This window comes from Callithrix jacchus, chromosome 1 (genome assembly GCF_049354715.1).
Source record: "Callithrix jacchus isolate 240 chromosome 1, calJac240_pri, whole genome shotgun sequence".
NCBI classification, from domain to species: domain Eukaryota; kingdom Metazoa; phylum Chordata; class Mammalia; order Primates; family Cebidae; genus Callithrix; species Callithrix jacchus.
Window position 1 is genome coordinate 189,364,888 of NC_133502.1, and position 13,217 is coordinate 189,378,104.

Here is a 13,217-nt window from a genome sequence, read left to right on the forward strand (position 1 = left end):
CTCTCACTTTCCCTCTCCCCAGCATACACATATGTGAAATATATATATATATATATATATATATATATATGTATAAGAAGAAAATAACCAGCACCCTAATCCCATCTTCTTCCAGGATAAATGCTAGTAACATTGGCTAATATATTTTCCAGTATTTTTTTCTATAAATATATACAAAGAAACCCATACACACTCACACATCCTTCTTTTTTAATTGGAGTAATATAGCAATTTTTTCATGAACATCCTTCCACACGAATAAATATCCTTCTATGAGATTGTTTTTAATAGAAGAGCTCTTTTGAAAAGTAGAGCTCCCTTTTTGCCTGGGTTTAGAAGCTGCTAGGACTCAGCCTGACTTCTCTGAAGAGAGCTACCTGCTTGCAGGGTTGCGAAGCAGTTTGGAGCGGAGAGATCGTAGGACTTTGCTGAGCCCTTGACACAAGGGTCTACCCACTGGGATTGGACCTGGGCAGAGGACAATGGCACTCACAGCGATGATGATATCAAGTGCCATTTGTTGTGTACCTACTACGTGCCAGGCATCATGGCAGGACTTCACACCTGTTATATTTTATCAACCCTTCTTAATAAGGCTTTGGGGTATAGGTGTTGTCCCCATTTTCATGTTATTTTCTTTTTCTTTCTTTTTTTTTTTTGAGACAGAGTTTCACTCTTGTTACCCAGGCTGGAGTGCAATGGCATGATCTCGGCTCACCACAACCTCCGCCTCCTGGGTTCTCCTGCCTCAGCCTCCTGAGTAGCTGGGATTACAGGCACCTGCCACCGTGCCCAGCTAATTTTTGTATTTTTAGTAGAGACGGGGTTTCACCTTGTTGACCAGGATGGTCTCGATCTCTTGACCTCGTGATCCACCCGCCTCGGCCTCCCAGAGTGCTGGGATTACAGGCGTGAGCCACCGAGCCCGGCTTCACTTTCTTTTCTAATTATCTATTGCTACTACTTCAATTTATTTTTTAAAAATTTGACCTATTCTTTGGGAGGCCAAGGTGGGCGAATCACCTGAGGTCAGGAGTTTGAGACCAGCTTGGCCAACTTGATGAAACCCCTTCTCTACTAAAAATATAAAAATTAGCTGGGTGTGGTGGTTCATGCCTGTAGTCTCAGCTACTTGGGAGGCTGAGGCAGGAGAATCACTTGAACCCAGGAGGCAGAAGTTGCAGTGAGCTGAGATCATGCCACTACACTCCAGCCTGGGTGACAGAGGGAGACTCTGTCTCAATATAAATAAATAAATTAAATAAATTTAAAAATAAAAGAGCAAATTGATTAAAAGCATGAATTTGGGGTGAGTCAGAGAGACCCACCAAAACCAAAACCCCCATCTAAGCCTAGTTCTTTTGCTCACTGGTTCTGCTCCTTAAACTTCCTGAGTCTTAGTTCCATGATCTACAGAATAGGGTTAACAGTGCAATCCTGGTTTACAGCTTACAAACATGCTGCGACTTCTTCCGTCTGAAATTCCTTGAGCCTGCCTCTCCCTCCAGCTCCCTGCCCTTTCTCCACAGCACCTTAGAACAGAGTTCCTGGTGGCTCAAGCCTATATAATCCTAGCACTCTGGGAGACCGAGGCGGGTGGATCATGAAGTCAGGAGTTCGAGACCAGCCTGGCCAATACGGTGAAACCCCGTCTCTACTAAAAATATAAAAAATTAGCCAGGCGTGGTGGCACATGCCTGTAGTTCCAACTACTTGGGAGGCTGAGGCGGGAGAATCACTTGAACCCGGAGGCGGATGAGTTGCTCCACTGTTGTCAGGTCCCTCTCACCTTCAGACCCTCTCCTCTCCTTTCTGTTCCTCTCTGTTTGCTTACAGCCCTCCTCTTCGCCAGAACCTTCCTTCTCAGTCCTCACTGACTCCACATGGTTAAACCTATGGGCAGTTCTCGTCCCTCACCTCCCTTGATGAATCAGCAGCATCTGACACCCTTGAGCTCTCCCTCCTCCTCAACATACTTTCTTCACTTGCTTCCAGAACATTCCACCCTCTCCTGATCTTCCCCTGCCTCGCTGCCATGCCTCCTCAGTCCCTTTCACTGGTTCCTTCTCCAGAACCAGTGGAAACCTGTCCTGCAAAGACTGAAGTAAATGTTGGAACCCATCCTTCGACCCCTCTCCCCCCATCTTCATCCCTCCACTGGGTGACCTCATTTAGCCCCAAGGTTCTGAAGACCGTCTACATCCTGACAACTCCCAACTTTAAATTTCCAGCCCAGACATCTCTGAACACCAGAGTCAACCCCACTTGAATGTCTAAATGGCGTCTCTCTCAAACCAAACTCCAATTTTTCTTTTCTTTTTTTTTGAGACAGAGTCTTCCTCTGTCACCCAGCCTGGAGTGCAGTAGTAGCGAGATCTCAGCTCACTGCAACCTCCGCCTCCCAGGTTCAAGTGATTCTCTTGCCTCAGCCTCCTGAATAGCTGGGATTATAGGTGCATACTGCCACACCTGGCTAATTTTTGTAGAGATGGGGTTTTGACATGTTGGCCAGGCTGGTCTCTAACTCCTGATCTCAAATGATTTACCCACCTCAGCTTCCCAAAGTGCTGGGATTACAGGCATGAGCCACTGTGCCCGGTCTCAAATTCCAATTCTTTACCCCTCTGAGTGCCTCTTCCCCCCATCTCCTCATCGCTGCTCCATCCTTCCCATTGCTCGCTGGAAATGTTGAAGTTGTTCTCTCCATCTGTCTTTCAATCACTGCCCATAACTGATCCGTCAGCAAATCTTGCTTCAAAATGTATCCAAAATCCAACTCTTCTCACTGCCCCAGCGCTAGCAGTGGTGGGAGCCAGTCCCATTTCTTGCCTGGATTCCTGCAGTTGGTCTCCAAGAAGCTGGTTTATTTTTAACCTCTCCCCTCCCCATGTCCCCCTACCCACCCCCACCCCTGTTTGTTTCCACCTGGCAGCAGTTAGTGATCCTGCTAAGCCATAAACATGGCCCTCTGAGACAGAGACACCAAGATGGGGTTAGATGAGCAAGGGTTTTTTTTGTTTTTTTTTTGAGACAGAGTCTCACTCTGTCACCAGGCTGAAGTGCAGTGGCTCGATCTCCACTCAATCTTCACCACCCGTGTTCAAGCAATTCTCCTGCCTCAGCCTCCCTAGTAGCTGGGACTACAGGCGCCGCCACCATGTCTAGCTAATTTTTGCATTTTTAGTAGAGACGGGGTTTTACCATGTTGGCCAGGCTGGTCTCAATCTCTTGACCTTGTGATCCACCCGCCTTGGCCTCCCAGAGTGCCGGGATTTCAGGCATGAGCCACTGTGCCCAGCCTGCTCCCTCATTCTTTCAGCTCTCTACTTGCATGGGACCTTTCAGTGCAGCCTTTTCCTGACTTTTCTTTCAAAATTGCAGCCTCCCTCCTCTCCTGTCCCGTCACAGCCTCCCTGTCTTCCTTCTCTGAGTGCCTCCAGTGTCCTCATGGGCACCTTTTACTGAGATGATTGTCAGTCTGGAGCTTCCTCCTTGTCCCACACCAGCCTGGCACCTGGCACACAGTAGGTGCTCAGGGATCACGTGCTCTATGCTGGGCAGAAGCCTGTTCTTACCTCCCAGGGTGTCTGGGGTTCCACGGGGCCTGGCGCAGGGAAGGGGGGACACCCAGTAGCAAATGTGAGGTGTCAGGATGTGGTCTGCATCCTCCTCCAGCAGCAGTACTCAGAGCCCCCACCCACCCAGGGGCTCTGTCCCAGACCTGCCCGGCTCAGTGTCCTTGATCTTGCTCTCAGCCTCCAGTCCCTCCTGCTCCCACTCCTGCTCTGAGCTGTAGCCGGAAGGATCTTTTTAACACACAACTCTGGTGCCTGGTGAGGAAGGCCTCCAGGGGCTCCCCATTGCCAGTGCCTGGTCTACAGCTGAATTGCTTCTCCAAGGAGTGTACTCCTTCCCGAAAAACACCCCCGAATCTCACCCTCACCGGCAAAGTCCAAGACCCTCAGACTAGGTCCAGGCCCAGGGATGCTAACCTCAGCTCTGGCCTCAGCCTCCCTGGAGGAAGGCCTTGCCGTTGACTTCACACCTCTGGCAGTTGGATGACAACTGGGGTCAGCACCATTGCCCACTGGCAGCAGGAGGCAAAGGGCCTGGAGGGCCTGGATCCCAGACAAACAGCCACAGCCCAGCCCCCAGCCCCCAGCCCCCAGCCCAGCCCCCAACCCCCAACCCCCAACCCCCAGCCCAGCTCCCAGCCCCCAACACCCAAACCCCAAACCCCAACCCCCAGCTAAGCCCAGCCCCCAGCCCCCAGCCCCCAGCTCAGCCCCCAACCCCCAACCCCCAGTCCAGCCCACAGCTCAGCCCCCAACCTCCAACCCCCAGCCCAACCCCCACCCCCAACCTCCAACCCCCAGCCCAGCCCAGCCCCCAACCCCCAACCCCCAACCCTTAACCCAGCCCCCAGCCCCCAGCCCCCAACCCCCAACATCCAACCCCCAGCCCCCAATCCCCAGCCCAGCCCAGCCCCCAACCCCTAACCCCCAACCCAGCCCAGCCCCTAACCCCCAATCCCCAGCCCAGCCCAGCCCCTAACCCCCAATCTCCAACCCCCAGCCCAGCCCCCAACCCCCAATCCCCAACCCCCAGCCCCCAATCCCCAGCCCAGCCCAGCCCCCAACCCCCAACCCCCAGCTCAGCCCAGTCCCCAGCCCCTACCCCAAAGCCCCTAGCCCAGCTCAGCCCAGCCCCAGCCCACCCCCAGCCCAGCCCCACAAGCAGTCCCTTCCAAGGCCTGTGCAATCTCCCAGCAGACAAACCTAATGGAGGGCCAAGAGGGGATGGTTCATGGCTCAGAGGGTGTCCTGTTGCCAAGGCAGCACCCTGCATTTCACAGCCTGGTGATGCAGGTCAGACCTTGCATATAGATGCACCCCAGCAGGTCAGGACTTGTTGAAGGCTTCACTCAGCAGCTGCTAATTGGTGGCCACCTCCACAACCTCCCATGCCCTCAGCCCCGAAGCTGCTCCCGCCCTGCCCGCTGCACCACTGCCTCCTCTCCCACTTGCCCACTCACCCACTCGCCTACTCCTCCACTGTGTGGGTCAGGGGCCTGCAGCGTCCTAGGGCAGGCTGGTCTTCTCTGGCCCTGCATCGCCCACCCTCTCTGGGCTCATGTGTTCTGGGCAGCCTGGCTGAGCTGGACAGGAGGGAGGGAACCACCTGTGGGTCCCCAGACCTGCTCCTCTGCCGGGACACAGGCAAGGAGGCTGCTCCCCTCCCTTCTCTCTGTGACCAGAAACGTCTAGCTCAGAGAGACTGTCAGATCTCGAGACCTCACAGGGGTCTGGGCCTGAGTGGGTGGAGGGTGGAGGGCACAGGACCACAGAGGAACATTCCCATCCTGGGTGCCAGGGTAGCGGGGGTACCTGGTGCTCCGGGCAGGTATGAAGGCCACACAAGCCAGGGCAGGCCTTGGAAGTTTCTCTCCACTGGAAATGGGGCTTCTTCCTGGGGCAGCCCTGGTCCCTTTCCTACAAGGAGGCAGTTTGAAAGCCCCTCTCCCCAGACCCAGCCTATTTCTGGCTCAAAGACCCCTTGAACTGGTCCCCAGGGCCATCCCGCCATCCCCACGCCTGATGCCCTTGAAGTGAGGGTCTCCCAAGTGCCAAATGGTTTATTACTTGGATTTTCATGCCCAGCTGCCTCTTGGCGCCTGCCTCCCTCCCTCCTCCCCTCCAGCCTCCCGCCTCCCACCTCCTACCCTCCTCTTGCCTCTGAGCACCACCTGTCTCTCCAGCCTGCCTCAGCAACCCCTGCTTGCCTGTTGCCAGGGAAACCGCCTCCTTGGCAACCAGCCGGCATCCACATGACATGTATACTCAGGAAGGAAAGGCTTCTGCTCTTGTTCAGGCTGTTGGTGGGCTCTGCTGTGAAGCCCAACAGGTTCTGAGGGAGGGTCTGTCTGGTCTGTGATCCCAGAGGGGAGTGGAAAGGCATCATGCATCTCTTGACCATTCAACAGCAGCCTATAAAGCACCTACTACTTGCCTGCCTATGGGCGGGGCTCTTTGTGCACAGTATCTCATTTAATCATGCGTTGAACCTGCAAAATAGATGTGATTATTCCCATTTTATAGACGTGGCAACTGAGGCATGGAGAGGTTAAGGGGTTGCCTTTGGCCGGCAGAAGTCAGAGCTGAGATTTGAACCTACTCTCGTCTGATTTTAAAGCCCCGGTTCTTTTTTGAGACAAAGTCTCACTGTCAGCAGGCTGGAGTGCAGTGTTGTGATCTTAGCTCACTGCAACCTCTGCCTCCCAGGTTCAAGTGATTCTGCTGCCTCAGCCTCCCAAGTAGCTGAGACTACAGGCAGGCACCACCACGCCCAGCTAAGTTTTGTATTTTTAGTAGAGATGGGGTTTAACCATGTTGGACAGTATGGTCTCCTGACCTCGTGATCTGCCCGCCTTGGCCTCCCAAAGTGCTGGGATTACAGGTGTGAGCCCCCATGCCCCGCCAAAAGCCCCGGTTCTTTCTACCCCCTTGAGGTCTCTGGTCAGGCCTCTCTTAGCTGGGCCAAGAGTGAGTGAGTCCTAGGACACCTGAGTGACGGGGAAGCCCCTCACGATAGCTTGTTGGGTGCTAAGCACAGCTGTGGGATCAGGAACCCAGAGACAAACTAGGCATGGTCCCTGCCCTCAAGGGGTTCCCAGTCTGGTGAGATGCTGGTGGGAGCAGGATTCTGACATGATCCAGTACAGGAGCCATGAGGCCCGGGGCAAGGCCTCCAACTGCAGCTGAGCTCGACACTCACTTGGGTTTCCTGGGAGGAGGCTTGGGCTATGGAGGGCCTGTGGTCAGAGAGTGGATGGCAGGAGCTTGAGATCTCCAGGGAGGCGCATATGGGTGATGGCTACAGCCCAGGTGGCCCGGGAGGGGTGGCTGAGAGGAATGAAAGGAAAGTGACAGGACTCTGGAGTCCCCCAGAAGAGTACTGGCCCAATGACCAGGGAGTGTGACCCCAGTGGGTGCCTGATTATCCTTGAGTACAGGCTGTGGGGAGGGGGAGAGCTAGAGGGTGCGGGTGGGTGGGAGGACCCTCACAGGAGCCTGGGCTTTGAGCAGGGGTGGGAAGGCAGAGTTCAGGGAGGCATCCTATTGGAGCAGTGGCCACAGGTGTCATTGCACAGGCCTGCTGGCTGCCAGGCCCTTGAGAGCCTAGGGACAGGCAGGGACAGCAGGAGGAGACCTGGCCTTTTCTCTGGAGAGCCAGGTGGAAGCCTGGATAAAACCTGCCAGGTGGAGCACAAGGCTTTACTGGAGTCCTAAAGCGGGCTTAGGGAGGTGGCAGAGAACAGAGAGGGGTCAGCCCTGTACAGGCAGGGAAGGGGCAAGGTGACTCTGGGAAATGGGGTGGCAGGTGCAAAGGTGTGGCCGGGCTCCACCCTCCCCTGGGCTCCCATGGCAGAGTGTGTAACAGGCAGGGAGGCCAGCTGCTGGGGCCGGGGACTGTCCTTCTGCACACCTGCCCCTGATCGTGGCACCCTGTCTCTTGCAGGCTCTGCAGCGCCGCGAGACGGAGGTCTATGCCTGCATCGAGAGTGAGACTGGCAGCCCACCCACCGCCACGCACAGCCCCAACTCCAAGGTACACAGGCTCGGGGCCACAAGCCTGGCTTCTCACTGCATCTGACCCTCCCATCATGGGTGAAGTGGGGGGCAAATGGGACATGGAAATGACCCACCTGCTGTGGAATCCCAGCCTTCTCCTGGTGGCAGCTGGCCTGCTGGTTAGGACTAGAGGGTTTGAGTTCCTGCTCCGTCCCTTAGCCACTGTGCAGCCCTGGGTGAGGCAACTAACTTCTCTGTGTCTGAATCTCCATGTGTGCAGACTGGGCCACCTAACTGTACTCACCTCGGAGATTTTCAGTGAGGGAGCTGCCTGGGACCCGCTGTGCCCACGCACTGTGAGCCAGTGTAACTACCACGGGCACAGTGTCCACACTGGCCAAGCACAGGGGGTGTTAGGCTTCCAGCTGCCCCCAGGCCGGTGTTGGCTCAAGTCTGGAGCTAGAGTGTGAGCTGTTAGAAGCTGGGCTTCGGGTCAGGTCTCTGCCATGGTCGTGACAGAGCCTCGGGCATATTAGGCAACCATACCTTCTCTCAAACCTGTTTGCTCATCTGTAAAGTGGGTGAGCAATGCTTTCCTGCAATACCAGCTGCTCCTGAGTTAGATGTGTTCCAAGTTGAGTGACATCTGCGCCAGAGCTGTCAGCACTGTGAAGTGTGAGGTGTCATTCAGTCAGAACAGCAGCTCGTGGGCATCTTGGTGCACCCATCAGGGAGGCTGGCACTTGGCCTACTGGCCCAGGCTGGCACTATTTGTTAAATTGCCTATTCTTGTAGCCCTTTCTATACTCAGCCCTCAACTGACCCCGAGTGAAAGCAGGGTTTCCCCCGGCCTGGGACCCCAAGGGATGTCTGGGCTATCTCAGGCAGTGCCCACCCTGTGCCAGGCCCTGGGGTGCTGGTCAGGAGAACTAGGCATGTCTCTGGCCTCTGGGAACCACAGTCTGTAGGAACAGGTCACTGACCCCATGGACACACAGCGGTATTTGTAGCCCTCTTGTGAAGGGTGGTCTTCTGGGAGGGACCAGCCAGGGCAGGGACGGGGAGGGGGTCCTGGGACCCTACCATGAGCCGGTAACCAGATGAATAGGAGGCAGTCGGAACAGGTGAGTCTATGGGAGGAGGCACATCCCAGACAGAGGGCAGAAGGCTGAGGACAGAGCTGTGGGGGAAGCTCTGAGGCTGGAAGGGGAGGCCCATGTGGCTGGAGGGCAGAGAGCAGGAGTGGGGTAGCGTGGTGGGGGAAGAGGCTGGGAGGTGGCCTTGGAGACAGAGGGCAGGCCCTCCATCCGAGCTACACAGGAAGTGATCTGTTTCCCTCCAGCTAAAACTAAAGGAGTGTAAGTTCATTCCCTTCCTAACCGGCATTTTCTCTCTTTCTCTCCCTCCCTCCCTTTCTTCTTTTCTATGCAGGAGAGACTGCATAGATTCAAAGATGACAAACTTAGCCTGGTCTATGAAAACCTCTAAAGTGGGCTCCACCACCCGCAGAGCTTGCCCTGGGTCAGAGGACCGGGCAGCCCCTGCCACCAAAGGACTTGCCCTGAATTGGGAGAAAGGCCCCCAGGGACACCCCATCATCTCACCCTCACATTCAAGGCCCTTTCTTCCTTGGCTGGCCCCACTCCCCCCATTCTGTGACTCAGCCACCAAGGGTTTCACATCTTGGGGCCTTTGCCCAGGCTGGTCCTTCTGCCAGACGCTCCCTTCCTCCCTTCCTCCCTTGGCCCAACCGGCAAAGCGCTCCTCAGTCTTCAAGGGGTCTCCTGGATGCCACCTCTCACTGACAGAGCAGCATGCTCTCTTGGCACCAGCCTGCACCTCGGCCAGCAGGGCAGCCTCTGAGCTGAGGGAGGACCCGGCAGGGGCTGTGTGGGGAGCAGCCGCTCAAACTCCCACCTGCCCAGCTGGGCCAGAGACATGGGGCAGCCACACAGGGCTGGCATGGGAGGTCTGCGGGGCGGGCAAGGACGATGAACCCCTGCAGAGGCCAGACTGGTATCAGGGACAGATCTAGAGGTCTAGAACACAGCAGGCTGGGGACCTGGAGCAGAGAGGGCTTGGGTACAAGCTAGTGAGGAAGGAGATTCTGGCATGTTTGGGGTGAAGGCAGAGGGACGGATGAGGGGAGGAGGGTGCTGGCTAAACAGGAGCTGAAGGCCGGGCGCAGTTGCTCATGCCCATAATCCCAGCACTTTGGGAGGCCGAGGCGGGTGGATAACGAGGTCAAGAAATCATGACCATCCTGGTCAACAAGGTAAAACCCCGTCTCTACTAAAAATACAAAAATTAGCTGGGTGTGGTGGTGCGCGCCTGTAGTCTCAGCTACTCGGGAGACTGAGGCAGGAGAATTGCTTGAACCCAGGAGGCAGAGGTTGCGGTGAGCCGAGATCGTGCCATTGCACTCCAGCCTGGGTAACAAGAGCGAAACTCAGTCTCAAAAAAAAAAAAAAAAAGGCCCGGTGCGGTGGCTCACACCTGTAATCCCAGCACTTTGGGAGGCCGAGGCAGGTGGATCACGAGGTCAAGATATCAAGACCAACCTGGCCAACATGGTGAAACCCCGTTTTTACTAAAAATACAAAAATTAGCTGGGCGTGATGGTGTATGCCTGTAGCCCCAGTCACTTGGGAGGCTGAGGCAGGAGAATTGCTTAAACTGGGAGGCAGAGATTATAGCAAGCTGAGATTGCACCACTGTACTCCATCCTGGCGACAGAGCGAGACTTTGTCTAAAAAAAAAAAAAAAAAAAAAAGAGCTGAATGGATAGCCTGAAGCTCCCCCTCCCTACTAAGGGTCCCCACTCCCACTGACCTGTGTCATCTCCTTGGTTACCCTCAGGCCTTCTCCACAGCCCGGCCTCAGCCATCCCTCCTTCCACCCAAGGTGCAGTGCCCCAAAGCCCCTTCTGTCTGGCCTGTCCTGTGCCTACCACCTGTGGTGTCATCCAGCCCTCCTGCTCTGTCTTTATCTGCTGTAAGCCCAGCCCTGGTCCCCTGTGGATTGAGGTCCTAAGTGGTCCAGCTGTGGGATTTGGTGCTGGAACCCTCATGGGCAGCCAAAGGATCCCTCTGAGGCAGAAGCTCAGGCCCCATGGGGACAGTGGCTCCCAGTGCCTGGCCCTGAGCCATGCCTGCTGTTCCGAGTGCCCACGTCACCTCATTTCCTCCTCACAGCAGCCCTGCACTGCAGCCAGAAACCCATCCCCAGGCAGGCAGTGGCTGGGCCGAGGCATTCCTGGGCTGTTGGGCTCTGCTTTCTCTCTCCCCTCCCGCATCCTCCTCGAGTTCACCCACCTTTGCTCATTTGTGAAATGGGCCAATCCTCCCACCCCACTTTGTGGGCTGCCCAAACCCCAAATGTGCCCAGGGAGGGTGGGGAGCCCAAGGCACAGGCCGTGCTCCTGCCCCCAAGCAGCACGGGGCTACCAGCTGGCAGAGGCGCCTTCGGTTCTGCAGGTCAGGGCTCTCCCTGCAAGGATGGGAAGGCTGGTGGTAGAGACTGGGCACTGACTGACCTCCAGAAGTCCCTGCACCCTCTGCTAGGGTGGCACCAGATTTCCCTGGTCCCACAGGACAGCCAGTGGCCTCCCAGCTTGTTTGGGGCACCTGCCTGTGAGCACACATAGTGAGGAGGGCTTTAGCAGGCTGGCAGAACCAAGCGGCAAGGCCCCTGCTCCCAGAGGCTGGGTTTGAATGAACTTGGGGCCTGTTTGAGGTGAAGCTGATAGGTGTGCACGGCAGCTTCCCAGGCTCCTGGCTCCACCAGCCTGAGGTGGGGCGAGGGTCAGGGCAATGGGGGGCCATGCTACTCAAGGTGCAGGGAGCTGCCCCAGGAACTCCAAAGCCAGCAAGACAAGGAGAGGCCCCCGCACTGGGCCTGCCTCCCCTACCTCCTGGGCCTCTCTAATCTCAGCTCCCAGACCCTGGACACTCCAGCTGGGACTCAGCCTTTTCCAGTGTGTTTCAGGCGTAGAGAGGGGAGCCTGGAGGGAGCTTTACCACTGTGCCCTAGCCCAGGCGTCACCAACACGGCCTCCTGCAGCTGCCCTGCCCCCAGCAGACCCTGATGAAACCCACACCTGGCCTTGGACCACCCCCCGCCCGCTCCACACCTTGCATGGTTTTTGCCTCACTTGGAATAAAATTCCAACTCTTCCCTGCGGCCTAGGAGGTTCTTGGGGGCTGAACATCACCCCTCTGGTGGACGTAGACATTGCCAGCATGGTGGTCAGCTGTGCTTGGTTCAGGGCAAGGCTGGGAGGCAGTGGGTGCTGAGGTCTTCAGTGAGCAAGGAGAAAGGCTGGGAGAAAGAGGAGGGAAGGGGGAGGAGGAGGGGGAGGGGGAGAGAGAGGAGGGGGAGGGGAAGGGGAAGGGGAAGAGGAGGGGGAGGAGGGGGAGGGGAGGAGAGGAGGGGGAGGGGAGGGGGAGGAGGCAGCAGCATGGAAGGACAGGACCCTAGAGGGCTTTGACCCAAGGGAGGGTAGGGCAAGAAAGTTCTAAAACTTCTGCTGGCAGCAAAGAGGACTGAACACCTGTTCTGAGCCCCCAGGACTGACAGCCTGCAGAGGCGAGCTGGCTCAGGGCAAGGGGTGGCAGTGAACTTCAGGGTGGGAGGTGCAGGGGGCAGTGGGTGGGGGGAGGAAGAAGAACAGAAAGAGGACAGAGAGGGCATGAATGTGAGCTGCTGGGGTGAAAGCTCGCTTTCCACTCGGAATGGGTGGAGGAGAGAAGAGAAGAAAACTGCTTTTGAGAGCATCACAGTCTGGGTGGCCCCAGGGCCTCCCTTGAATCCCTGCTCCAGTCCCCATAGCCTTGTGGCCTTGGCAAGTCCCTGGCCACCTGAGCCTCGGTTTCTAGTGACAGTCAAGACAGCTCAGGCCAGGTGTGGTGGGTGGCTCCTGCTTGTGATCTCAGCACTTTGGGAGGGCGAGGCGGGTGTATCACTTAAGGCCAGGAGTTTGAGACCAGCCTGGCCAACATGGCGAAACCCCAGCTCTACTAAAAGTACAATTAGCCTGGTGTGATGGTGGGCACCTGTAGTCCCAGCTACTCAGGAGGCTAAGGCAGGAGAATCGCTTGAACCCGGGAAGCAGAGGTTGTAGTGAGTCGAGATGGCCCCACTGCATGCCAGCCAGGGTAACAGAGCATGACTCTGTCCAAAAAAAAAAAAAAAAAAACTGCTCAGTGTCTCTCAGAAAGGACAAATGGGGACTCCCTGGCTCCCTGGCTCCCTGGCTCAGGCAGAGGCTCAGTGGGTGAGCATTTCCTTCTAGATTCGTCCTTCAGAAGAAACAGGCTGCTGGGGCAGTGCAGAGGGTGTAAGTGGCAAGCAGGCCTCCCTGGGAGCTGGGGCCCGGGCTCTGCAGCCATACCTGCAAGGAGTGCCTGCGGGGTTCAGGGGGACAGGCCAGGGCTGCCCAGAGCTGGGGGATGGGGGCAAGGCAAGCAGAGAGGTGAACGGAGGAAGATGCTGGCTCAGCAAGAGCTGAATGAATGGGCCTGGAGAAGAGCTGAGAGTGGGGGTGGGGGTGGCTTGAGTGAAGTAGCTGAGGCCCAGGTGAAGGGGAGCCGAGGGCCTTCCAGGAAGGGCGGATGTGAGCAGTCCTGAGCAGGATAGGCTTAGGGT

The 13,217-nt window shown here is 56.6% G+C and overlaps 1 protein-coding gene across 2 annotated transcripts in view; it reads left to right on the top strand.

The window, feature by feature from the left end:
- Positions 1-11,746, top strand: part of NFAM1 (NFAT activating protein with ITAM motif 1) — a 48,192-nt gene extending 36,446 nt beyond the window's left edge. For both annotated transcript variants that reach the window (XM_054239055.2, XM_054239054.2), the window contains exons 5-6: positions 7,519-7,608; positions 9,003-11,746. In XM_054239055.2, coding sequence (XP_054095030.2) covers positions 7,519-7,608; positions 9,003-9,059 — 147 coding nt within the window. In that variant the 3' untranslated portion in view covers positions 9,060-11,746. The remainder of the gene's footprint in view (positions 1-7,518; positions 7,609-9,002) is intronic.
- The last annotated feature ends 1,471 nt before the right edge of the window (positions 11,747-13,217 follow it).